The sequence below is a fragment of the Silurus aristotelis genome, assembly GCF_946808225.1.
Source record: "Silurus aristotelis genome assembly, chromosome: 2".
Lineage (NCBI taxonomy): Eukaryota > Metazoa > Chordata > Actinopteri > Siluriformes > Siluridae > Silurus > Silurus aristotelis.
This window is the reverse complement of record NC_139575.1, coordinates 33,928,743-33,953,485: the sequence shown is the minus strand read 5'-3', so window position 1 is coordinate 33,953,485 and position 24,743 is coordinate 33,928,743. Positions and strand designations below refer to the sequence as shown.

General features: G+C 38.7%; 2 protein-coding genes across 8 annotated transcripts; one reads left to right on the top strand and one right to left on the bottom strand.

Annotated features, from left to right (window-relative positions):
• Positions 1-431: 431 nt before the first annotated feature.
• micall1a (MICAL-like 1a) lies at positions 432-19,023 on the top strand. Of its 7 annotated transcripts, none has more exons than XM_083522233.1 (17): positions 443-966; positions 1,079-1,252; positions 7,721-7,769; positions 9,749-9,890; positions 10,897-10,997; positions 12,292-12,416; positions 12,842-13,434; positions 13,742-13,796; positions 13,922-14,298; positions 14,566-14,972; positions 16,149-16,274; positions 16,393-16,519; positions 16,757-16,847; positions 16,943-17,016; positions 17,364-17,478; positions 17,587-17,633; positions 17,881-19,023. In XM_083522233.1, the coding sequence occupies exons 2-17, from the start codon at positions 1,110-1,112 to the stop codon at positions 18,003-18,005; spliced, it is 2,697 nt and encodes an 898-aa protein (XP_083378359.1). In that variant the 5' UTR covers positions 443-966; positions 1,079-1,109; the 3' UTR covers positions 18,006-19,023. The 7 variants fall into 7 exon arrangements, with proteins under 7 accessions (XP_083378358.1, XP_083378359.1, XP_083378362.1 ...); XM_083522236.1 differs by having other exon boundaries at positions 447-966; positions 14,608-14,972; XM_083522238.1 differs by having other exon boundaries at positions 552-966; positions 13,937-14,298; positions 14,608-14,972.
• Positions 18,343-23,219, bottom strand: cUnh22orf23 (chromosome Un C22orf23 homolog). The gene is made up of 7 exons (XM_083522545.1): positions 23,184-23,219; positions 22,878-22,983; positions 22,544-22,606; positions 21,830-22,003; positions 20,524-20,649; positions 20,322-20,422; positions 18,343-19,138 (listed from the first exon to the last, which is right to left on the bottom strand). The coding sequence occupies exons 2-7, from the start codon at positions 22,981-22,983 to the stop codon at positions 19,046-19,048; spliced, it is 663 nt and encodes a 220-aa protein (XP_083378671.1). The 5' UTR covers positions 23,184-23,219; the 3' UTR covers positions 18,343-19,045.
• Between the last annotated feature and the right edge of the window lie 1,524 nt (positions 23,220-24,743).

Here is a 24,743-nt window from a genome sequence, read left to right as displayed (position 1 = left end):
GTGCAAAGAGCAAATAGCAGCAATTAAGAAAAGATGTGCATGTAAACAGTTTATGGTAATAAAGTGATGTAATGTGAGTGGTACTGAAGACATTAGGTGCCACATTATTAGTATTCTATTAGCTTGACACTAACCCCACCCAATTGCACTGAAACTGGCTTTAATGAAACCACTGTTCTCATTAGAATGAATCCGGTTCAAATACAACCGAATTCTTTTGACATTTTTTCGACTGTCCACAAGAGTGCGCTAAAACCCACAAACTCCCAAACAGCCGCGTGTCAAACAACTGATTCTTGGAAAGGTTGTCTACTATGTAGAGCTAAACATTGTATGTACACCAGACCCTACATAGTGCACCTAGGTAGTGATTAACGTGTGGAATCGGACTTGTCATCCCTGAACGCTCCGATTACAGTCTTCATGCGTGTGTTCACTCGTCTCACTTCTGCAGCGAATTGAGAAGGGATCAGTCTCCGTGATTTGCACTCCATCTACTGGATTTCATGCACAGAACCCTCAATTAAAGGCGTTTCTAAAAGGAGGTCCAGATACAACCTGGGGAAAAAAATACAACTGTCAATACCCAAAAGGAGTCGGATATTTATATCTAAATAAAAGAGATGTGTTGAATTTATTGATCAGGATGGAGCCCTGGAGTGCTTTCACATTGAAGTTTCCTGATGGAGAAATGAAGCATAAAACATCTCCGTGAATCATCTCTTGAAGCTTTGGAGAAACTTCTTGCATGGAGCTGGCTAGATAACAGTTAGCCGGCTAGCTGACTAGCCTCCAGCGCTAACTGGTGGACTTTCTAGATAGCATGGATATTCATTTTAGTCGAGATAACCCGAAAGAAGATAGGTTTTTTTTTTAAAGGACATTTTTAAACAGTTTATTGACCTTTTTTTTTGGCGTTTTATTACCGAGGATAAAACGTGTTCACGTTTGCTAGTTGAGTCGCTGGTAGGTGTAACGCTGTAACTGTTCATGTCGCGCGCCTGGAGACTCTACAGAGGTCCTTTATTTCTTTATATTTCATTCGACATTTTTATCAAATAACATCTCCAGAGTTTAGATAACTTCTCTGGACTGTTTCTGTATAAACAATGGGCTCGTTAAAAGCCCTCCAGGAGTGGTGTCGAGTGCAGTGTGAGGGCTATAACGATGTGGACATTAGGAACATGGCAGCGTCCTTCAGGGATGGACTCGCTTTCTGTGCTCTAATACACAAACACAGGCCTGATTTAATGTAAGTAAATATTTTCTTTTTTTTAAATTTATTTGGTCATTTAAAAATTTCCATAGCTGAATCACCTGCAGTGTCATGGAAAAAGATGATTCAGTGTCAGTGATTCAGACTCGGGACTTCATGTCCAACCAAATGTGACTGACGTCATCATAAAAAAACAAACAAACAATAATAAATAAATCATTTAAACACTCATTCTTTTGTTCCCCTAAGGTTAAGTGTGAGGTCACATCTTTTGCAAATGATGATGGTAATGTTGTGACATCACAACACGGAATCCCTCTATAATGTTTACGTTTATGACTGATAGCATCGGAATAAATCTTAAATAAATCCCCAAAACATCACTGACTTCCTTTTTCGATTGTCTATTCAAATAGCAAGTGGTTCGACGTTTAGAACGAGGTCACGACTTTACGTGTGCGATTGCGGTGTCGTGACATCACAACATATATCTGTGACATCACAAGGCGTACTGGTGACCTCACAACACGTAGTCATGCAGCACCGGGTTTCAAATCGAGTGGGATTTTTTATCCATGATGGTGGTGTTGATATCACATGTATGGCAGATGTCAAGTCAAGTCAAGAGGCTTTTATTGTCATTTCGACTATACACAGTGGTACACAGTACACGGTAAAAACGAGACAGCGTTCCTCCGGAACCCTGGTGCTACACTAAACAACAACATAGAGCTACAACACAATACAAGCTACTAACATTATAATAAATCTTAAATAAATCCCAACCACCACCAACAATTCCTTTTTGATCACCTGTTCATAGATAGGAAGCAGTCTGATGTATAGAAATAAACTTGAATTAACTCAAATCAGGTTTATAATGACAGGTCAAGTAGGTTTATTTAATTTTTTTTGATCATTCCAACTGTAGTACACAGTGAAATGAAACAGGACCAAGGTATTACATAAGATGACATAAATGAACAAAATATAAAGACTACACAAAACTAACTGGGACACTAGTAATAGGACACTACTAAGTACAACATTTAGTACAAAACAAAGGAAAACTTGTACAGAAACAATAAACACAGCAACATGTCTGACATCATTATATTTTCACTCTAGTGAACAGACGGAATGATGCAATTCAGGATTCAGTTTTTTTTTTTCCTCCTCACGATTAACAATCACTTCATCAACGTAGTTTATTCAGGGCAGTATTGATTACATGATATTGACGAGTACTTTAAAAAAAAAAAGAAAAGAAAAACACGCTGTCAGTGGTTTCTAATGCGTTCCCAGGCACGTAGCATACAAGGTCACAATTTCTGCTAATTAACAAAGGACAATCCACCGTTTATCCTTTTATAGTTTAGTTTTGTCTTCGAAAACAAGTTTTTTTTTTACTCTATTTGAGTCTGTTGTCCGCCTTTGTAATTTCTTTGAGTTTATTAGACAGTAAGAAACATGCTGCCTCCATTCCGAAGACTTCTTGTTTTTTTTTTTTTGTAAATATCGATCCATTTTCTGCTCTGCGATTACGTGAAGTGCGGCCACTAGAGTTTGGAGTGTGCTTGTGGAGATTTGTCCTTCGAGGGTGTTGGTAAAGTCAGGAACTGTTGTAAGCTGAGGAGGCCTGGGGTGCAGTCAGTGTTCCAAGATGTTCATGGGATTTGAGGTCAGAGGTGTAAAGCATATCTTCATGGAGCTGGCTTTGTGCACATGGGCATTATCATACTAGAACAGGACACTTCCAAGTGAAAGGAAAATTCGATGCCACCACATCCTGTACAAATTTGTGATAACAGTCTGGGCAGGAGTCACATATTGGCTGGAACATTTGGGTGTCCCAATACTTTTGTTTTTGTTTCAAACATTTCTGACTAAACATTCCCAATTTATTTTTGCAACAGCAACAACAGCGTATCAGATGATTTTATTTGAAGGTTGTTATGTGGTGTTGCTGAGCTTGTGCTTATACAGGTTGTAGATCTGTGTATTATTTTACATCCTCATACTCCAATACAGGAACTGAAAGTCCGAGTTATACATGGTCCATCCGGCCGCTCTTATTTTTGAAACTTGACGCATGCCAACGTGTGGCTATTTAAAACTTAGGCCTGCCCACTTTAAAGATTTAAACCCAGTCATAATGTGTCAAATGTAAAATACAATTTTAAGACAGACGTTTTCCGACACCAGACCACAAGATTCGTATTCGCTTTTCGAACATCCGATTCCACATTTAGTCCTGTTACAGCAACCTCCACACTTCTGTAAAGAATATCTTAATGCAGTTTGCTTTGTGCACAGGGGCTTTGTCATGCTGGAACAGGTTTAGGTCTCCTAGATCAAGTGAGGAGAAAAATTCGAGTGGATCCAAAGACATGGTATATAATTGTAGGCCTCCTACTTGGAAAAAATCACACGTCCCAATAATTTCGTTCATATAGTGTATGGCTTGAGGTTGAGTTTGACTAAAGTCAAAAAGCATGCCTAAAAAAAAAAAAAAAAAACCCTGCATGTGTCTCACACAGAATTTACGCCTTCCGTTCATAACGCACCTCTCTGACGGTCACAATTAGAGGCATGCTGGACATGAGGTGGATCGACAGAATGGAATCTGACTGTAACAACAGCCCACTTGTTTTCTGTAGAGTGTTCTCTCTCTCTCTCATCTTTGGCATTTATCTCACATTAGCGAATGGCTGAATAAAATAGAAATATTAGATCACCAAATTAAAAGCAAAATTTTACATTTGTTGTGAAAGGTCAAGAGTTTTTTTTTTAAGAGTATTTTTTCTTTAGCAACTTCGTTTGTTCAGTGTGGATTTAACAAAGCTGTCAGTATATATGATGAGAAAGGTAGGTGTATTCAGAGTCCGATTAAGCACATGCATCATTGTTCTGCATTCACTTTGCATTTAAATGACCTGAATGCACCCGAATGCAGCCAGTTTTTTTAATTGAAAGCATTTAAGATGCCTTTTTTTTTTTTAAATACAGGCCCTCCTAATTTAAGCCTGGTGAGATATGAGAGAAAAAATCCAGCCTTTTTTTTTTTTTTTTGCATTGAAAAATCATATCACAATTGAAAAATAAAGAATTGCACAAAGATTAATGAGAAGTAAATAGTCAGCAGAACTGTAACAATAATAACACGAATCATTATAGACTGCAGTCATAACGCCGTCTCGGCAGACATGGCCTCATCGTTAATCGTAGTCCAGGACACCTAGAGTGTGTGTTTCACAGGGCTGCTGTGTCATCGAATGCACTTTGAGAAGGTGTTGCATGGTTAGTTTCGTCTGCGGTGTTTACTTGAACTTCCTGAGCTTAAAGTAAGTGTGGGAGAGGTATAAAAAAAACTCCATGCATGCTTGAACAAGACGAGCGTTTCCTGTAACACTGTTTGTTTTCTATGCGAAATTCTGAACACACATCAGTAAGAAATCATGCTTTGTTTAATATTATAGAGTTCAAGGGTTTAAACTGTCCGAGACTAAATAGCGTTCAAAGTCTCGTCATACATCACAGACAGCAAGAAATCGATATTGATTTGATTTACGTCTAGATCTTCTCTCGGCTTCCCCCTGAAGTAATTTCATTTTCTTTGCGCAAATAAAATGATGCTTGGTTGTGATTATACCTGGTGCTTCACGCAAGGTTCGTCTATGTGTCCTACAGAGCAGTGTACCATGTAAATCTGCGTGTAAAGGAGAATTTTGGGTTCTAATGCTAAATTAACATGACAGACTAATGCTTCGGCTTGGCTTGTCTGCCAAATGCCCTAATACAGTCCTACCGCACTCAAAAACAAATCTAAAAAAAATACAGACTTTTAGATTTAGATTTTAAATTAGACTGGTAGACTAGAGTTTTTTGTTTTTGTTTTTGCACTTTTATGTGTGAAAATGTTCCTGCAGTTAAACCAACTAGTTTGAGATTTACATCCCCTTGTCCTTTCACACTAAAATCCATTTAAAACCCATATATTTTAAATGAGCTTCTTTTTGAGTTGAGTTTTGAGTTGAGTAGAATATTTGATTACTCTTTCCACCTCTGCCAGGAACACTAAATCTTCAGAACACATCTATGTTCCCTCATGAATATACAGTATATCTATAGAGGGTAGATACATGTTTAAAGGAGATGCATTACAATGAAGAGACACTGATCACAACTAGAGGAATAAGTTATTTTCACTTCCTGCTCATTCGCTGAGATTAGCTTGCGTTAGGAACTCTCAGGTGCTTGAAAAAGGTTTAAAAATTGAGAACTGATCATTCTTCAACTATCTCAATTTCTCTATATTCTGAGAAGTATACAACTCTTGTGTTCGCAGTTTCTGATTTGTATTGTAGAAAGATTCAGGCTGGACAAGAGTACAGTAAATCCCGTTTCCTTTTAAGGACAGGCCAGGGTGAGTCTCGAATGGCGTCAGGGAAGTATCATAGCAGCTTCAGAGGAAATTGCAGCCTGCTGCTGCCTGGCGTTACGTATTGCACTTGTGCGGCTCTTCTGCATTCGCGGTCTCGCACCAAAACCTTCTATCACACACACAGACCATTGTTTAGCTTATGACACGAGGCACTCGGATACCAAGCACATGACCTTGTTTCTCCTGCAGAGAGACAATAGACACCCTTCATGGAATTGCTCTGTGTGCATTCATTCGTCCAGGGCTTTGTAAATTATTATTAAATTTGTCTGTCATGCCTTCAGGGTGGAACTGGTTATATCTAGCAACTGTGAATCACAAAATGGTAGCTAGTCGTCTTTCGGGGGTTGCAAAAGGTAGATTTCCAGACATTCTACGAAGAATTTGGGGAAATATTCCAAGTTGGAAACTTACCTGGAATTTATGTGAATTTTTGGGAATAAAGGGGAAATTTATCATTAACTGTATCATATACAAACATTTTGTTTGGTCATAAGCTGACATGCATGCAAAGTAATACAGATATAAAAAAATAAAAATAAAAGACATTTTTGACTTATTTATATAAGTATTGTATAATAATGTTGAACGAGGCAGTTTTAAACACAAATGTGTCATATTTATGTAATTTACGTAAATACTCGCCAATATGGACGTTTTTCGTGCAGGATTCAAGAAATTGTTTATTTTCTGAAAAAAATAAAATAAATGCACAGTGCATGTAGGGGGTGTGGCCTCAGTGGGGGTGTGGCCTCTAACCTGCAATTTTAATAAATTCTCAGTTTATTCTTAAAAGGTGCCAACATTCTCAGTTTATTCTTGTTAATTCCTATGTATTCCCATACATTTTTCTGGAGGTTTCCAGTCTTGAAACTTCCTAACTCTTTGCAACTGTAGTAATTTTAGACTATAAGTATTGTCTCCTCAAGATTTCCATTATTTATTGGAGATGCTCCAAAATATAGTGTAACCATAGCATTTAGAAAATGTCATATTCGACACCGGTGCAGGAAACGCGCCTTTCACCTTTCACAGCATAAAAACAAATCAAATTCTGCCAGCAGCACTTCATTCACAAGACGTGGGAAACGCACATTTCCGGGTTACGTTTGCTCCGCTCAAACTTCGTCTAGGTGATGTTCAATCTGTGAATTTGTGACCTTCATCTTACGAGCCAAATACAATAGAAAGAGTGAGGATGTAGCTTTTTTTTTATATACACTATATAGACAACATTTTCTCCCGACTACAAGTTTGTTGTTGGTATGTGCTTTTTGAACGTTTATTCCACAATAAGTTCCCCTTTGCTGTTATAATGACCTTCACTCTTCTGTGAAAATGTTCTGAGTGTGCTTGTGAAGATTGGTGCTCATTCAGTCTCGAGGGTGGTAGAAAAGTCAGGGGCTGGTGTAGGAGGAGGACCGGAGTGCACTGTTCAAAGGTGTTCAATTGGTTTGAGGTCAGAGCTCTAAAACAGGCCACTTGAGATCTTTCACTCCAAACTGTGTAAAGCACATATTCATGGATCCTGCTTTGTGCACAAGGGGCAGGTGGGGGTCTCCTAGTTCAAGTCAAGGGAAATTTTAATGCTCTAACAGCCAGAGACATCTTTTTAGATCGGGTACAATTTTCTTGTTTGTAATGTTGGCACCTTTTATAGTCCACTGTATTAGCAAAAGTAAAGAAGTAAATGGGAAACCCCAAACCAGAATTGGCTGGAAATATTCTCCATACTGTTCCTTTAGTGCAGCAGCGTTCCAGATCGCAAAATTCAGGTTTTGTGACGAGTGTGGGCTTTCTGAGTGGAAACAAGTTCTCTCCCACAGCAGATACCAATGATTCCATTGTTGCTCGACTCGTGTTGAATTTCCGCTTTGCTTGAAATCTCATAAATTCTCCACCCTTGTTTGCTGAGCACTTCGCCAAAGTTACCCACAGCATGATGTATTCTATCCAGGCATAGCCGACTGATTTATCCCTACTGTTTTTCAACTCCTGTGAAAGATCACGTCTCATGTTTCTAACCCTGATCTTTTCTTCCCCGTTTTGTTGTGCTCTAGAGACTTCGACTCCCTCTCCAAAGAAAATGTCTACGAAAACAACCAGCTGGTGAGTATCGCCCTCAGCTAGTCATTTTTGTAGCCTCAGTTTTAAATGATCTGAAAATTAGAGGGTGCCACACACTGACATTTTAGCTGAGCTTCAGGATTTGGGTAGTTGCTGTTAATGGCTCACACTTTCTGGCGTTCCACTGCTCATGGTTTGGCTGGAGCGCTAAAACGGTCAGCAGAATTTTAGCCAAATAATGCAAGTTTAATCTTATTTGGAAATTTTCGTTGAAGGAACATAAAAAGGAATTGATGGCGGTGTACATACCGGTTGATCTAATGGAATCAACCAAACTGGACCTATAAACTTAGGCTTATATCACAAGTTGTCCTTGTGGGAGTCAAACTGGGCAATGTGGAAATTTAATACGTATCATTAAAATCTATTTTTTTATATTCATCAATTGAGGTTTCTACAAACAATACCACATAATGACAACGTGAAGGAAGTTTGTAAAATTTTGAAATTCATACATTGAAACTCATGATACCCATATCCATGTTTTGGTTGCCTGGAAATGCCATTGAAAAGAAATCTAATTGACGAAACTAACAATTGATGGCCAAATTTCATTATGCTAAATATTATAATAATTTTTTTACTTGCTTTAACTGTAAACCGATAACTTGTCTTTGTTTTGTTTTGTTTTCCTTAGTCTTGCTTGGGATTCTGATTTTAATTAATCCAATTAGTAAACGTTTTACCAGCATTTACTATAGTTACAGGTTCGAGCTGCCCATGTTTTGTTTAAATGAGCATACCAAATGACATAATGTATTTCCTGAAAGTCAGTAGTGACTGTTAACCTACTACTGAGCCTAAAGTCTAATAGACTGAACACATCATCTTCATGTTCCAGACACCTGGATTTGTACACACGTATTATAATGGTAACTTCAATTACAGAATGATGTTTGGTCGTATCAGACACCTCTGTGGAGTATTTAACTCCAGTTATAACACCAGGTATTGACCAACTGACAGGCTCAGGTTTGTTTGTTGGTGTTGGTGCTGCTGTGTAAGTGAAACATTTAGACTTCAGTTACCACTAAACCTGCTGACCAGCTGACGCAGCGTTTGGAGCCTGTAATTATCAGAGCTATAGAGCTCGCCTGTCTTATCAGCAATGCAAAAAAAATTTTTTTTCACCTTTGCAGATAAGCGTCCTTTTGTCCTAGTGTGAAAAGTGCAGAGCGATACTAAAGTCCAGATGAAGTCCACCAGTGCTGAGATCAAAACGAAAGCCCTGAACTAGCAGAGATTTGGGATTTGTTGATGTGGTATAACAGGGTGTAATTGCATATATTATGTGCATTATTATTAAATGTCATTTTATAAATCTATTCACCAAACTGTATCTGTAAACATTCAAATATTTAATAAACTCATGAATAATCGCAACTTAATCGCACACGGGCGTGGACAAATACGGATGCTTTATGCAAATGTACTTTTATTATTAGTGAAACCAGACTCAACAGAGAGCATGAAGACAAAATATTCTTGTAAATGTTTTAAAATAATTATGGTGTTTAAAATGACAAATCATCAGAACTTTTGCTGTGTTTCCACACGGACGGTTTTATTTGCCGGAGGCGCTTGGCAGGTTTTGGCACTCGATTTAAGACAGTAAAACAATTGTTTAGTGATTAAAAATTTTTTTTCGCCAGTTTGAACATTTATATATATCTTTCATATTTATTTATTAATATCTTTCAATAAAATGGTCAAACATTAATGCGCACCGCATTAATCGTGCGTTATTTAAATAAGTGCCGCTAAAATTACTTTGTGTTTTCCCGTTATTAACACGTTAATTTTGTCTAGATAGATAGATAGATAGATAGATAGATAGATAGATAGATAGATAGATATAGGTTACACACGCGCACACACACATTTCCTGTAAATACATACTAATAATTCAAATCTTCTTTTCTGTTTCTTTTTTTTTCTTTAACTTGGTCACTCTATCCCAGGCATTTGAGTTGGCAGAGACAGAGCTTGGTATTCCAGCCCTGTTAGACGCAGAAGACATGGTATCTATGAAAGTGCCTGATCGTCTTAGTATCATCACCTACGTCTCACAGTACTACAACTTCTTTACAAACAAATCTCAAGGTAAGTGGACACCTTTGTATGGAACACACTCACACACTAAATATTAGTAAAAGATAACACAAGTGAACACAACATGCAGTGTTTAAATGAAGGTTTTTTATTATTGAGAGAAAACAAAATCCTAAACTACATGGCCCTCATGTTATCTTTTACTAATATTTAAATTAGTTGGATGATCTGAAACATTAAAGTGTGTCAAACATGCAAAAAAAAAGAAGAAATCAGGACAACACTTTTTCACGCCACTGTATACAAGTGCTGAAATATTATTGCTGTTCTTTTATTCATAAAAAAGGTATTTTTTCTGTTTTAAGTTGCTTTCAGCTTTCTATGTAAGCAATATGTCTATTATTGAAATTTGACTGTAGCAGGACTTTTCTTTTTTTTTTTCCGTCTTGATGACAAATAAGTTGGTGAGAGGACACGTATAGCTGCTTTAACATTTACACGTTTTTAGCTTGTTGAGATAACACACAATTTAGATATGATTAGACACAGCATTCAGATATGATTAGACTTTCTTTATCTTTCCTCATGAGATATTTCATATTTGAACTCAGAACAGAAACACTAACCGGATTTAAAAAAAAACTCACAGCATCATTATATAATACATACAAAATTTTTAAAGAAGAATAAAACTTTTTGTGGGATCATACAGGGAAAAGATCTCATTTACAACCTTGTTAATTGAGCAATTATGAGGTCGGTAAAAGCCAGTGCATTCATATAAAAGAGTATAGAAAAAAACTGTTTATGAAATAAATGCTACTGTCTATGAAGTAAATGTTTTTACACGTAGACGTTGTAATTAATTTTCTGGCTCATGCAGTGTGAAGGGTTTTTTTTTATTTTAAATTTTTTTTTTTAATATATATATATATATATATATATATATATATATATATATATATATATATATATATATATATATTTTTTAAATTTTATTTATTTATTTATTTATTTATTTATTTATTTATTTATTTATTTATTTATTTATTTACAGCTAATCCCCCCTGTATGAAGAGACCGAGCAGTTCAGGTCATATAGAACCAGCAATAAAGAAACCACCAACACCTCTAGAAGACAAAACCACAACATCTAAGGTAGGAAACTGCAATATGAAATATTACAATCATATGCGACTCTCTCTGTTGCTACAATTCTAATCTCATTGGCTTTTAAACGTCAAAAAATAGTCAAAAGTCAGGAACGTCCAAAAAATGATTTCTAAATGTAACAAAATGGCTGAAAGTCCTGAGTTGTTATTATGCTTTAAAAGCTTAAGCTTTTTTGAAACATGTTGCCAGGAAAGATACAGAGAGACAGAATCTGGCTCAAGTCCATGTCCTCAATCAGGACTAATGCATTCTGAAAGCCTACGCAGAAACCTTGTGTGCTAATGAATCCAGATTCTCAGGGTGCCAGAGACAGCAGAAGAGTAGATGTTTCCTTTCTTTCTCCAGTTTTAAACATTTAGTTCTAGGAAAAAGTGTTTGGCATTCTGCACGGACATGTGAGAGCATTTTGATTTTGATTTAAAGATTTCTAAACGTGCTTCAAATGTACTGAGCTCGGCAGCATTGTGTTCGATGATGAGTTTCGTTAGTCTTTCAATGGTTTCCAGACATGTTAAGCCTCATTTTCTATTGCAGTGACTGTAGACTCCTTGTTTGGAGTCTTTTTTTTTTTTTTGCTTAGTCTAGAAATCTGTACAGCAGAGTCAGTCTGTGCTTTTGCTTTACTCTAGCACCTGTGGAGGTCCTGCAGATCAAACCATATGATACAATTTTACAATAAAAAAAAAATAAATTCCATATATTCATATTCAATGCAAAAGGTTTCCAGCATTGATCAGTTTACGAGTTTATGAGAGGTTGATCACTTGATGAAGTTTTCCTGTGTGAGGAGAATTTCTTGTTTTGAGATGCAGTAAGACAATCAGATCCTAATTGAGGATGTGATTAAACATGTAACAAGTGTTTTGACACTTTGGTTACACCCCGGCGAACCCATGTTTTCTTGCCTCCAGTCTGACAGGCTCTTGTCTAGACTGTACGTTCAGTACTAACTTAAATTCAGCTCTGAGCCAACTGCATTGACCAGTTTCACACTGTGACCAGTATGTGCACTTGAACGAATAAACATGTTATATAAAGATTAGTTTCCTGATCGTTAGTTTGCTGTGCAGTATTGTTTAGAAGGCGACATCCTTTCTCTGCCCGCTTCCTCGTTCCCGCTGCTATTTTGAGCTTCGTTCTCCTTATCCTCCTTTTCCTGATTGTCTTTTGCCTTACTGCCCCCATGTGACCTTTTCCTTTTCAATGTAAACCAATTGTATATTTTGAAACTCATTACCCCTTACTCGTCTTTCCTTGCCCTTACTTGTTTCATACACAGTCGAACGCAGACAGCCAATCAAAACGCAGCAATCTGAGCAGTACATGTGCAGCCTGCGAGAAACACGTTCATCTGGTGCAAAGGTTCCTCGTCGATGGCAAACTTTACCACCGTAACTGTTTCAGGTATGACATCGGATGCCTGTCTAAAGAAACAAAGAAACGCCAATTCTCATCCAAATCACAAATGAGCTAGTTTTATATGAGTGTATGAGTAGTTATGATTGAGACAGTCTTTAGATGCTGGAATGATTTGGGAAATTTCTGAAAAACCACCAGTGTGAAGCTCCTTGAGAAGATGCCAAAGCTTTAATTAAGCTTGATGAGGAATTGAGAACAATAAAATAGTTTTGAATCGTTTAGCACATAATGTTATTATTTAATAATTTGTGCTATTTGATATGATTATTATTATAACAGTAGAAAATTGTAAATGTAATATTGCCCTTTCTGTCCCCTCTGCTGTCTTTAGGGGACAGAAAGCTTTTGTAATTCACAAAGAGAAAGCACCACTATTTGATCTATAAACTGACGCTGCGTATTCATTTCAGGTGTATGGAATGCAGCAGCACTTTATTGCCTGGCTCTTACAAACTCGTAGGAGATGCCGGATCGCTGGTCTGCACGCACCACTTTGCCAGGATACCTGGCACCCAGAACGGTCGTTCTGATCTGAGCAAGCAGATTAGCCCGGTATCACCAGGCGCCAGCCCTGAATCTCCTCCAAGCGGGGGAAGTTTGGAAAAAACCCTGCCAGATTATTCCGATGCCAACGAACACACTGCTGCGGATGATAAATCATGCGAAACACCCTCTCCAGAGAGAGAGAGCTGGCAAAAGGAAAAGGGAGGGGAGGAGATAAAAGAGGAACTGCAGGTTAGCGCTAGAGAACAGCTAGAACGCCGCACTCCCAGTCCACCAAATCCTTTTGATGAATCTGATGAAGAGGAACTAAAGGAGGAAGAGCAGCCAAAGCCAGCTACAGAAGTCATTAATGGCGATCGTCCCCCAACCCCAGTAAGGAGCACCACAGGAGGGAATCGACCAGTCCCTGCCCCAAGAAAAGTGTCTGACCCTTGCCCTAGTCCTCGTCCTGTACCAAGGCCACGCCCACCAAGGCCTCTGCAGACTCCAGCAGTCAGTGGTGGGTGTTGTGTTTTGTTTTTTTTTCCATGCAAAAGTGAAATAAATGTAATTTCTTTTTGTTTAGGTTTAAATGTATTAGACTAGGAATAAACGTGGTAGGGGGGGTAAGATTTATTGTAGTTGGAACGGATTATGGTGAAGCCATAACTATGGTAACATTTAACATCCACAGGGAGCATGTGATTGGTGTTAAATAAGTAATTGAATAAGTGGGCTCTGTCTCTAAACATCTGGACACCTTCTGTCTTCTTCCTTATACATAAAATCAGACATCCACATTCTTTCCTTTTTTCTTCCTGAGCTAGAAAATGCAGGTGATCGGAGACCAGTTCCACGTGAAAGATCCCAGTCACCTGCAAGGTAAGACTTGTACACACTCATTCATCCAGAGATCCATTTTCTGTTCGTCTGTTTTTTTTTTCCATGTTATGAATGTCTTCATATGTGACTGTCTCATCTCTCTGACTGCCAATGCTTCTAATCAGCTCCATTAAATCCAGTGACTCTTCCAAACCCAAAGACCCTCCCTGGCTGGCTCTTGTCAAACAAGAGTCCAAGAAAAAGTTGGCTCCTCCTCCTCCCAGACCTGTAGTTGCTCCTCAGTTCTCTACATCGACTCCTGCCAAAATCGAGGAGCAAACTCGGCCAGCCGCGCCCCCTAATCCTTTTGATGATGAAAACGGCGAGGAGGCGGAAACCGAATACTCAGAAGCACCGGTCCCGTCCTCTGTGGTTGCAGTCCATCCTTGGTATGGGATTTCTACGACTGCTGAAGTCGAGAGCCCCGCCCACTCAGAGAATCCAAGAAGTGGGCGGAGTAAAAAAAGGCCAGCTCCCCGAGTCCCAAAATCTGTCCCTACAGGTCAGTGATTGTTACTGACCAGAAGCCTGGATATTTTTTTTCATCACATTTGTGAAAGGTTTTATTAGTCCAGGTGTTAGAATATCAGAACGTTAATTAAATATTAGTGTAAAGAATAATGCCTAACAACAAATTAAATAGTTTTATGAATTCTGCTTTGATGTTTGTGTCCATAAGATCTGTGATGTTCTCCTTGTTCTTCATTTCTGTACATTTATGTTCTATTCATTTCCACTTGTGCTCCGTTTCCTGCCTGCTCTTCTTCAGCACTTCCTTCTTCTCAGTCTTCCTCTGCCTGTCCCTCTCCAGCTCTGAGCACCGAGAGCCTCTCATCCTCTTCATCAGAACACGGCTTCCCCCGAACCGCTGCCCCTGCAGTTTCCCAACGGCCGTCCTTTACTGAACAAGAGCATGTGTTCACCAAAAGCGTGTCAGAACCATCAATCAGCAGTCCTGGCTCCTCCCCTTCAGCTCTTTCATCTGAACCTAAGTCGCATATCTCACCTAGTCCATCTCCCTCACAACCCCACAGTAATACTTGCTCGGCGCCGGCGACACCAGAGACAAACAGAAGTGCAGGAAGCAAGGTGATGAGACCACCTCCTCCCCGCCCACCAGCTGCTCCAAGTCCTCTGATTGGCTCTCCTCCTCCACAGCAAAATACGCCCAATAAGGTGAGCGTTTTGTAGTCTCCGAAGTCCAGTAACGTGTTTATTGGGCTGCTGTCAACACAAATTCTGAAAAACAGTTGGAATTCATATATGCAAAATGAACAAATATACATTCAAATGGTTTAAAATTACATCATGAAGCCTAAATCATAGTTGCTTCATATAGAAAAAAGGCTTTGCATCAATCTGTGTTATTCGTGGCATCGTTTGTGTTTTTCTTTTTAAATATTCCTAATAATAAACATTCATTTCTATCCGCATTGTATGCCGCTTTTGACAATAGACAATGATCATGAAGCAGCTACACAGAAATCCGGAGGTGGATTTATATTTAGATTTCTAATGAGCAAGGCAGATGTGACAGGATAAACCTCATCGGGTAGCATGAGGAAGAAACCTGGTGTGAAACTGTATTCAGAAAGAAGCACATCCTCTTCTAAGTCATACTGTTCTTGTGGTTGACTGTTTTGTTTTTGGATTTGGCCCAACTGGGGAAAGACTTGAGTAGGGGTAAAAATGTGGGTCTCTTTAAATAAAAAAATGCTCTCCTCAATGGTGACAAAACAGCGACCTTTGAGCCGGATCTTAATCTTTGGGAAAAGGTTGAAGTCCGCAGGAGCAAAATCTGGCGAGTAGAGTGGGTGTGGGTTGTTCTCCTACGATCATCCTGCGCAAGTTGCGAGCTAGTTCAAGGTCTTCCTGATCTCTGGTGGACATTTAGTGATGTTCTTCTGCTCTTGCCACTCAAAACACCTCGAACGACTCATTGCAGAATCTGTGGCAGATTTGGCCAGTTGCATGAGGAATTTCCTGTGTGCTCTTAGTTCTAACTTGATGGTCATGATGAAATCGCAGACGTGGTAATGCACCTGGATTTACACCAGTTAACATTATTAGTCCCGAAACCTTTTCATACCACTTCATCTATCTATCTATCTGTTTGTCTGTGTTTGGTGTAGTTGCTGAGGTTGTGGCTGGCAAATAAGGCATTCGTTTTGAAGGTTGCCATGGCATCATTCCAGCAAACATTCTCAACCTAAGTAGATTGTGATGAATAATGTATTTATGCCTTTTGGCTAACTGCTATTATCGCTGTCCTCATTTCCTCTTATAAATCCTTCTTTCTCCTCCGTCTCTTTTACTTTTCTCTTTTCCCACCACTGTCCTCCTCCTTTCCAGCGGGTAAATCCTTTCAATCGAAAAGCCTCCTCAACAGTCACCTCCCCACAGTCCAGACCCCCCAAAGGCTCTCGACCTGCACGCCCTCCTGCTCCGGGACACGGCTTCCCTCTTATCAAGCGCAAGGTACCCTTCATCTCTGCAGTGTAAAATATTAACACATGACTAGTTCTCAATTTTATTTTCACACTCCTGTCAATTACGCGGGCCAAGTAATTCTAGTGCCTTGTCGCCAATGGTGCAGGTGCAGTCAGATCAGTACATCCCTGTTGAGGACATCAATGTCGAGATGGTGACACTTGAAAAGCAGCTGGATGAGCTGGAGCAGAGAGGAGTGGAGCTGGAGCAGAAACTCAGAGGCTGCTCTAACGGTGAGAAATCGATTGAACTGAGCCATCTGGATTTGCCTTGACTGATTGATTCCTTTGTGATATTTTGTGCTATTGCATGTCAATTGAGAATAAAGCAGGAAATTAGGAGTCGACAGGACATCCTCCTGCTGGTTATGTTTGGTACTACACTGAGCACAGCTCAGAAAACCATGAGATGTTGAGCTACTTTTTAAACAGTGGATACTTTCCTTACTCACGTCAGTAACTTCGTTTCAGAGGAAGAAGAGGAGCGGCTGCTGGTGGACTGGTTCACTCTGATTCACGAGAAACATTTACTGGTACGCCGAGAAGCAGAGCTGGTGTACACGTAAGTTACCAAACGAAAAAGAATCAGCACAAGTGTTTTATAAGCATCGAGGCAGATTGGGAAAAGCTCATGAGTGTGGTGTATTCTCTTGTCAGGGTGAAGCAGCAGAATCTGGAAGAAAGGCAGGCCGACGTAGAATATGAGCTCAGGTGTCTTCTCAACAAACCAGGTGTGCACTGTTGTCTTATATCCAAAAAAATAACAAAAAATAAAACAAAACTACAGGACAATTATTTAGATCCAGCCAATCTGACATTGCTGTAAAAATAGCCACATGATTTAAGATCGCGGGTATTCGCTCGAGATAATGTTCCACTGTCTGGTGAATAATTTTGATTTTAATACAGCTAGTTGTTTACTTATGTCTTTTGCGTTCATTCTGTTTAACAAACCTGCTTCAACTAAAGGCAACTGCAAACGAATTAATCAGTAAAGAAGGTGTTTTGGAATTCTGGGTGCATTTTAATACCGACCACCTATCCCCACTTTCTTTTATTCTTTCATCATGTCTTTTAGAGAAAGAGTGGAACGACGAGGATCGTGATCGAGAGAAGCAGCTGATGGACGAGTTGGTGACCATCATTGAGCAGAGGAACCAAATCATCAACAGCATGGATCAGGACAGACAGAGGTATACTTTTCACTAATACGATTTGCACTCTTAAATTTGATTAGGATACGTATAAATATTCTTTTATATTATTATCTCGGTGTAATAAAGATCTCTCGCTTTCTTTAGGGAAGAGGAGGAGGACAAGCTAGTGGCTGCCATGTTAAAGAAAAAAGGTACAGAGCCTTGATTCTCATAGTATTTCTCTAAATCACAGCTTTATGAATCTAGTGAATGAAGAAATATAGATTGGAAATAAATAAGGATGCTATACCAGGGAAATTATATTTAGTCTGGATGATCATTTATATGAACCTCCAGCTTTCATGCCCATTCCATGTTTCATGTCCATGCCCTATTTATAATGACATTTGGCAAAAGAGAGATATATTTCATTCTTTCCTATCGAATCTTTTTTTTCAGAGTTTCATGGTGAGAGCGAGCACAAGAAGAAGGCCGCCAAGTTTAAACCTATGAAGGTGTTGAAAAGGCTGAGCACTAAAGGCGACGTTGCAAAGAGCCCGAGTCCACGTAAAGAGAAAAGCTGAGCACGATAACTGAATGGACCATATGAGTTCCAAGAGCTCTGTGATGAGCTCTCATTAGAACTCCCCTTTTCTACATCAGTGTAATGGTATTAGTTCAGGACAAAGACAAGCTTTTATTGAGAAAATGCAAGAACGGAAAAAAACAGCAAGAACAGTTAGAATCAGGTATGAACGGTTTTATTTGCTCATTCATGGATTTCAGGTACTAATCTCTGAGTGTTAGGGGTGCTGTGTAAATCTGCTCTACTCTAGTTTGGGGGAATAAAAAAAGAGGTTTGGAGAATAGGAGGACACAGAATCTGCAGACTTTTTAAAGTGCAATGTGCTTACCAAGTGGTTTTCCTAGTAACATGGGGTCGTATTGACTGTGATCAGATTAATGCGTCTCTATAATGTGCATCACGAACCTGAAAAATCGGCATGCAGTAAGCAAGGAACAGGAAGACTTCATTATTCATGTTAATAATGCTTTTATAGCACTTTTTAAAGCGTTTGCAGATCTTGCTGTGTCCACTGTAGACCTAAACAAGCTATTTCTTTACCATGAAAAGATTTGTTTTAAATGTAGAAATTTTTATCACCATGAATTATTAACCTCAATTGCTCACATTTTTTTTTTCAAAAGGAAGAAAAAAAAAGCTAAGTTTTTAATCCATACTCTTTAAAATGCCTTCAAGCGCAACGAGAGCGGCCCGAGCATCCGTCTAAAATTGTACTGTTGTGTAATGTATTTATAAAGAAAATCTAAATGTAGAACGTGTGCGCGTCTTGATACAGACGCAGAGTTTTCCGCTCGTCCTTTGTCTACTTTTGTGTTCGTATTCTCGTTCTTATATAATGCGCTTTTATTTCTTTTGTCGCATAAGTGTGGAAACATGCAAACATTATTTTGGGAGGTAAAACGCATGAAAAGGATCTGATTTTTATGTCTCAGTAAAATGGTTTCTCATTCAAACAAACAAAACAATGACCTGAAATCATGTATAGTCCATGATTAATAAATAGGCAGTACTGATAACTGATAAATACTGTTCGTTACTTCACGGCTGCTCTTCAGCTTTCTGCACTTTTCCCTCGATCCTCTTTAGTTCCTCGCTGCGCACCCTGTCAATCACCTCCAGCTCTCGGATTTTCTGCGAAAGACCGACACGTCCCAAAATAAAATGTTAGTGTGACTGGAGTGTTTTTTAGTTTAAAGACCTCCGAACAATAATATATGAACATGATTATTGAATATAATTGTGTACAATACTTATCTGGCTATTTAATAGTCCCATAGAGTTTTCTGTTTCTAATCTGTACACCAGTGAAATACATTAAGTCCAAATTGACCCTATTTTTAATCCTACTTGTAAAGTAAAGTTTGAATGAAACAATTATAGTGATCAGTCAAACCGGCAAATAACTTCAAAAACCTATTACCTTAAGAATACTGATCAGGCATAACATTATGACCACCTGCCTAATATTGTGTTGGTCCCCCTTATGCTGCCAAAAAAGTCCAGGGCCTTTTGAGCATTAACAGCAGTTTGAGCTACAGGAGCTCGTCTGTTGGATCGGACCACACGGACCAGCCTTCACTCCGCACCTGCATCAGTGACCCTGTCGACGGTTTACCTCTGTTCCTTCCTTGGCGCTCTTTTGATAGATACTGACCACTGCAGACCAGGAACAGTCCACAAGAGCTGCAGTTTTAGAGATGCTCTGATCCAGACGTCTAGACGTCCCAATTTTCTCTTTTAAAACACTCTCAAATCCCTACGCTTGCCCATTTTTCCTGCTTCTAACACATCAACTTTGAGGAGAAAATGTTTACTAGCTGCCTAATATATCCCACTCATTATCAAGTGCCATGATTAAGAGATAATCAGTGTTATTCACTTCACCGCTTATAATGTTATAATGTCATAATATTGTGCCTGATTTGGTGTATAATCGCTTGGACAATGGTGGTTTGTGACTTCCACTAGTGTGATACACAAATATATGGATCTTCTGGCTGAACAACACACATCTTTGTGAACCTTATTTTCAGAGCTACGGTCAGGAAATCGAATGCCAACAAAAGGCCAGTAGAGATGATTTCTCTACTAGCATCCGTTCATTGTTAGCACAAAATAGATCATGGTTATATATACACACTTAATGAACAAAAGTATTGGGACACCTGATTTTTCCAACATCAGTACAAATCAAGTTTCATAGAGACATGGTGTAGATGGGTTAGAACTTCAACCCTATTAAACGAATAAGGACTAAATGCGGACGGGGAGACTCGAAAAGCGCACACAAATCTAATGGTCTATGCTGTATTACCTGAGATATCTCACTGTTAATAATGTGATGGTACTGGTTTCCTTTTCCAAGAGCATTCATATCGTCCAAAAACTGCCTTCTCTCTTCGATCTCATTCAGAACTGTGCAGGACAGATAAAACAGGGGCTGTGTCTCAAATCACATTCTACAACCAAATCATTAATACATGTTTGGAGCCAATTGGAAATTACTTAGAGCATACCTTCCTGGAACCTGTCTGTCTCAGTGTCCTCCGTTCTGTTAGCAGGCCTCGTGCGGGACGGCAAGGGCTCCTCTTGGCCTGTAGCCAAGATGTTCTGCAGTCTGCGCTTCTCTTTTTCCAAGTCTCCTACGGCCAGAAACGACAGGGAGTGAAGTGTATTTTATTTATCTTAAAGCATTTGCTTCAACAACTAGTCAAACTATAGGCTCAGTGTAGATAATGAGGAACAGCAATTGCACTCCTGAGTCCTTAAAAATCTGAGTAATTAATGATGCTCTTGTTTGTTTTTTTTTAATTCTCCCCAAAGAGGATCGACACTCTTTGAAATCTCAGATTGTGAGCAGATAATAACCTAAAGACCCCAAATACAATAATCAAGAATTAAGGTTCCACCCACATATCCCAATCCAGTGGTGGATGAAGTGCACAAACCATGTATTTTAGGTTAAAGTAGTGATACAGTAGGTACAATTATCACTCCAGTAAATGTACACGTGCTCAATTTAAACATTTGAGTAAAAGTACAAAAGTATTTGCCTTCAAAAGTGCTTAAGTATCCAAAGTGCTATTACGGCTATAATGTTCCTATTATCATTTTTGTCACAAGACTCTTTGCTTAATTAACTCAGTTTATGTGAAAAGACTCTAATGCTACTCTTAATACAACAATCTATTAATAAAATTATATTAATGAGTTATCATGAGCCCAAAACCACTTTTTCAACTACTTCATAAAAATCGTGCAAATAAGGCGACGGGTTTAAGGGCGAGTTCCAGTCAAGAGTTTCTTCCATCATTTATTCCTCTCAAAATGTTCTGCTTGATTTTTAACAGTATGTCGGTGCTACCACCAATAGACGCCAACAATCAACAATCAAAACGGGCCGCGTGCTCAACCCTGATTGGCAGGTTACTGCGTGTTTGATAGGTTAAGTTTTTATCCACTCATAAATAAAAAGGAACAGTTGATTTCAGAAAATGTATTTGAATAAAATATTTGACTTTGATATGTAGTGAACGAAGTAAAAGTCTCCCCATATGAATGGGGAGTACATACATCAGTAAAGTAGGGATATGCGAAAAAGCTACTCGATTACATTTACTTCGTTACTTCCCACCACTGTCCCATGAAATTACAACATGGAAGCATCCTGTGAGCTCATCACCCATATGAAAGGTAGGACTTGGGTGCAATGCATGCTGGGATCTCATGGGCAGGCTTTGGAAATCTTAAAATGGTTATACATTTAAATGCAACGGAGGAAAGGAACCTGATCTTGGTATTGTAAGAATGATTGATGCATACGTGTGGCGCTGGGTCGAAATCTTTCACGTGTGTAGTTGTCACCGGCGCTGCATTGCTCTGCTCTGCGTTTCTGTGATCTGAAGGACAGAACTGGGCCTTTGCTGATTCTCAGCTCTGGTTGCACAGGTGTCGTTGATGATGTTGGATGACAGGTTACTGGTAAAGTTCCACCTGCTGCCTCACCAACACAAAGGGAACTGGTTTAGAACAATGCATGCTAATCTGAATTCCAGGATTTTGTCAATATTACAACAGCTGCTACAACATGAGGAATAAAACTCCAAATGAATGGCACTTTGGTGCTTTCTATTTGTTTATAATGACAATGTTGTGTAAATCAAGTTCTGGTTATTGATTATATTATAAGAACTATAAACAGAACTATATTCTCTTACCAGCTTAAATGTTACATAAACATCCTTGCAGAAACTTGTCATATTGACTGGCATATGTTTTGTTCGTTAAAGAAAGGTTAATATATTTGAACAAACAAATTAAAACGTACCCATGACTTCATTTATAGCCGGGGCTACTGTCTATATTTACAGAAAAAACAACAATACAGAATTGTACAGCACTGTGCTATAAAACAGTCCAACTGATCAAGGCTTTCGAATTGTACACTAATGTATGTGTGTGTGTATTTCTCACAAGATTGGTAATAAAGTTAAACCAGTCAAAGTTAAACTTGAAGACTTTTGAAGAACATCTCACTTTTCAACTGGTTGTTGATGTGCCGCTGCTGAAAGGTGGTGAGCCGTGATTCTTGCATCATCACTGTGGAAAGACAATGAGTGAGTGAGTCAACCAACAAACCAACCAACCAGCCAATAGATCAATCAATAACAATGAAACAAATATATCAATCAGCCAATAAATCAAATATTAATATCTATCTATCTATCTATCTATCTATCTATCTATCTATCTATCTATCTATCTATCTATCTATCTATCTATCTATCTATCTATCAACCAGTTACCTACTCAAACAATAAATAAATGAATAAATCACGTAATAAACATTGACAAACTCACACAAACTCACCTTGTAATAATTCCTGAGTCTCCTTGCTGTATTTAAATCGTGGACAGTCCCACAGTCCCTTGTTGCACTTTGTCTCCTGTGCTGTCCCATTCTTCATCCTCTCCATCTTGGACCACACAGAGAGTAAAAACAAAATAGACAAAACAAAACTGTTGACTATTGATGAATAGCAAATCGATTTATTTTAATTTTTACTTCAAACTCTACAGAAGCATAAAGGCTGCTCGACAATGACATTGACATTAAACCTCAGCAGATGTAGTTAAAAGTAAACCTGACAGAAAGTCCTGAACAATCATACGGTACCTTTCCGTTTGCCGTCCAAGCAAAGTAGCGCGTTGTGACGTTGTTATAGAGACGCCACAACGTTGCTATGGATACAACGCAACAAACAATTAATCGTCAACAGAGGGCGACAAAGGACCAGAATTAGCCATTTACCCTACATGACTGTATTTACTCTGCTTTTACTTTTTAACTTTTCTTTTCCATTTCTCATGCATTTGCTCTTTGTATCTGTGGTCAGGGGCTGTAGATGACAGCTGGGTTAGTAATAAAGCGCTGCCTTGTGGCATGGGCGTAAATTTCATTTAACAGTAGGGGGGGACAATAAATATAAAATTTCTCATTAACAATTTTTGAAGGGGACACAAATAATACAGTCAAATTGTACTTACAGTATAAAGATATGTCTCCACAGTGAAAAACTTTGTTTCTATCGTTATTATTGTTGCATGGAGACTGCGTCAATTACAATGGTAATTCAAACTGCTTTACATAAATTAAGTAAAACCATCATAAAAAAATTATCACAACAATAAAAACAAGGAATTGAAATAAAGGTTTAACATTTTATTTACAAATTAATTAAGACACTTAAGAACAGAATAGAAATTGATTATAATAATACAGTGGGGTCAGTTCGGACGTAACACAGTGCTCATTTAGTAAATGCACAGATAAACAATTTGCTAATTGTGTTTTAATGTTAAATTAAATTATACCAGGTCACAGAGGTGGCAAAAGTACACACATCCTTTACTTAAGTAGAAGTACAGATCCTCATGTTTTCAAATACTCGGGTAAAAGTTGGACTTTCTCTGTTGGATTAATTTCTTGATTTCCTGGTCTTTAATGAAAGATAACTCCACCAAAAAAAAAAAAAAAAACAACACTTCTGTGTTAGCTCAGTGGGTTAAGGCTTGTGCCTGAACATGGTCCTTAATATAGTCCACGCTGGTGATAAGGTTTCAAAGCCAGTCCTACATGCCTTCTTTCTTACTGTGCTGGCATGAAACAAAGTATGAACCCTCCAAAAAGCACACATGCTTTTCAGCAGCGGTCGCTCAGTGGTTTAAGGCTTTGCCTCATCTAAACATGCTTCCCAGTCTGATCTCTTCCATGGTTCATCGGATTAAGGCTGGTGCCTCGCTGATGGTAAGGATCAGGGTTTGAATCCTTCTAGTTGCAATGTCGGTTATGTTCCTGCTTTCTTTAGCTTTAGATTCTTGTGTTGATGGTTTAAAGGTAAATAGACCTGCTCTAAACAAACTTCCTGGGCTGTCTTCTCTGATGGTCCAGTGGGTTAAATCAGGTGTCTTGCTTTTGGTGGGGTTCAGGGTTCGAATCCTGGTTTCTGCCTGCCAGTCACGATCAGGATTCACTTCCTACATCTTTCTTTAGCGATATATTTTTGTTTTTAATGGGTTGAAAAGAAAGATAGACCTGCTCTAAACAAGCTTCCTAGCCTGTCCTCACCGATGGTTCAATGGGTTAACGTTGGTATCTCGCTGGTGGTGGGGATCATGGTTCGAATCCTGCTTTTTTCCTGCTAGTTACAATGTAGGTTCAACTTGTACTACTTAC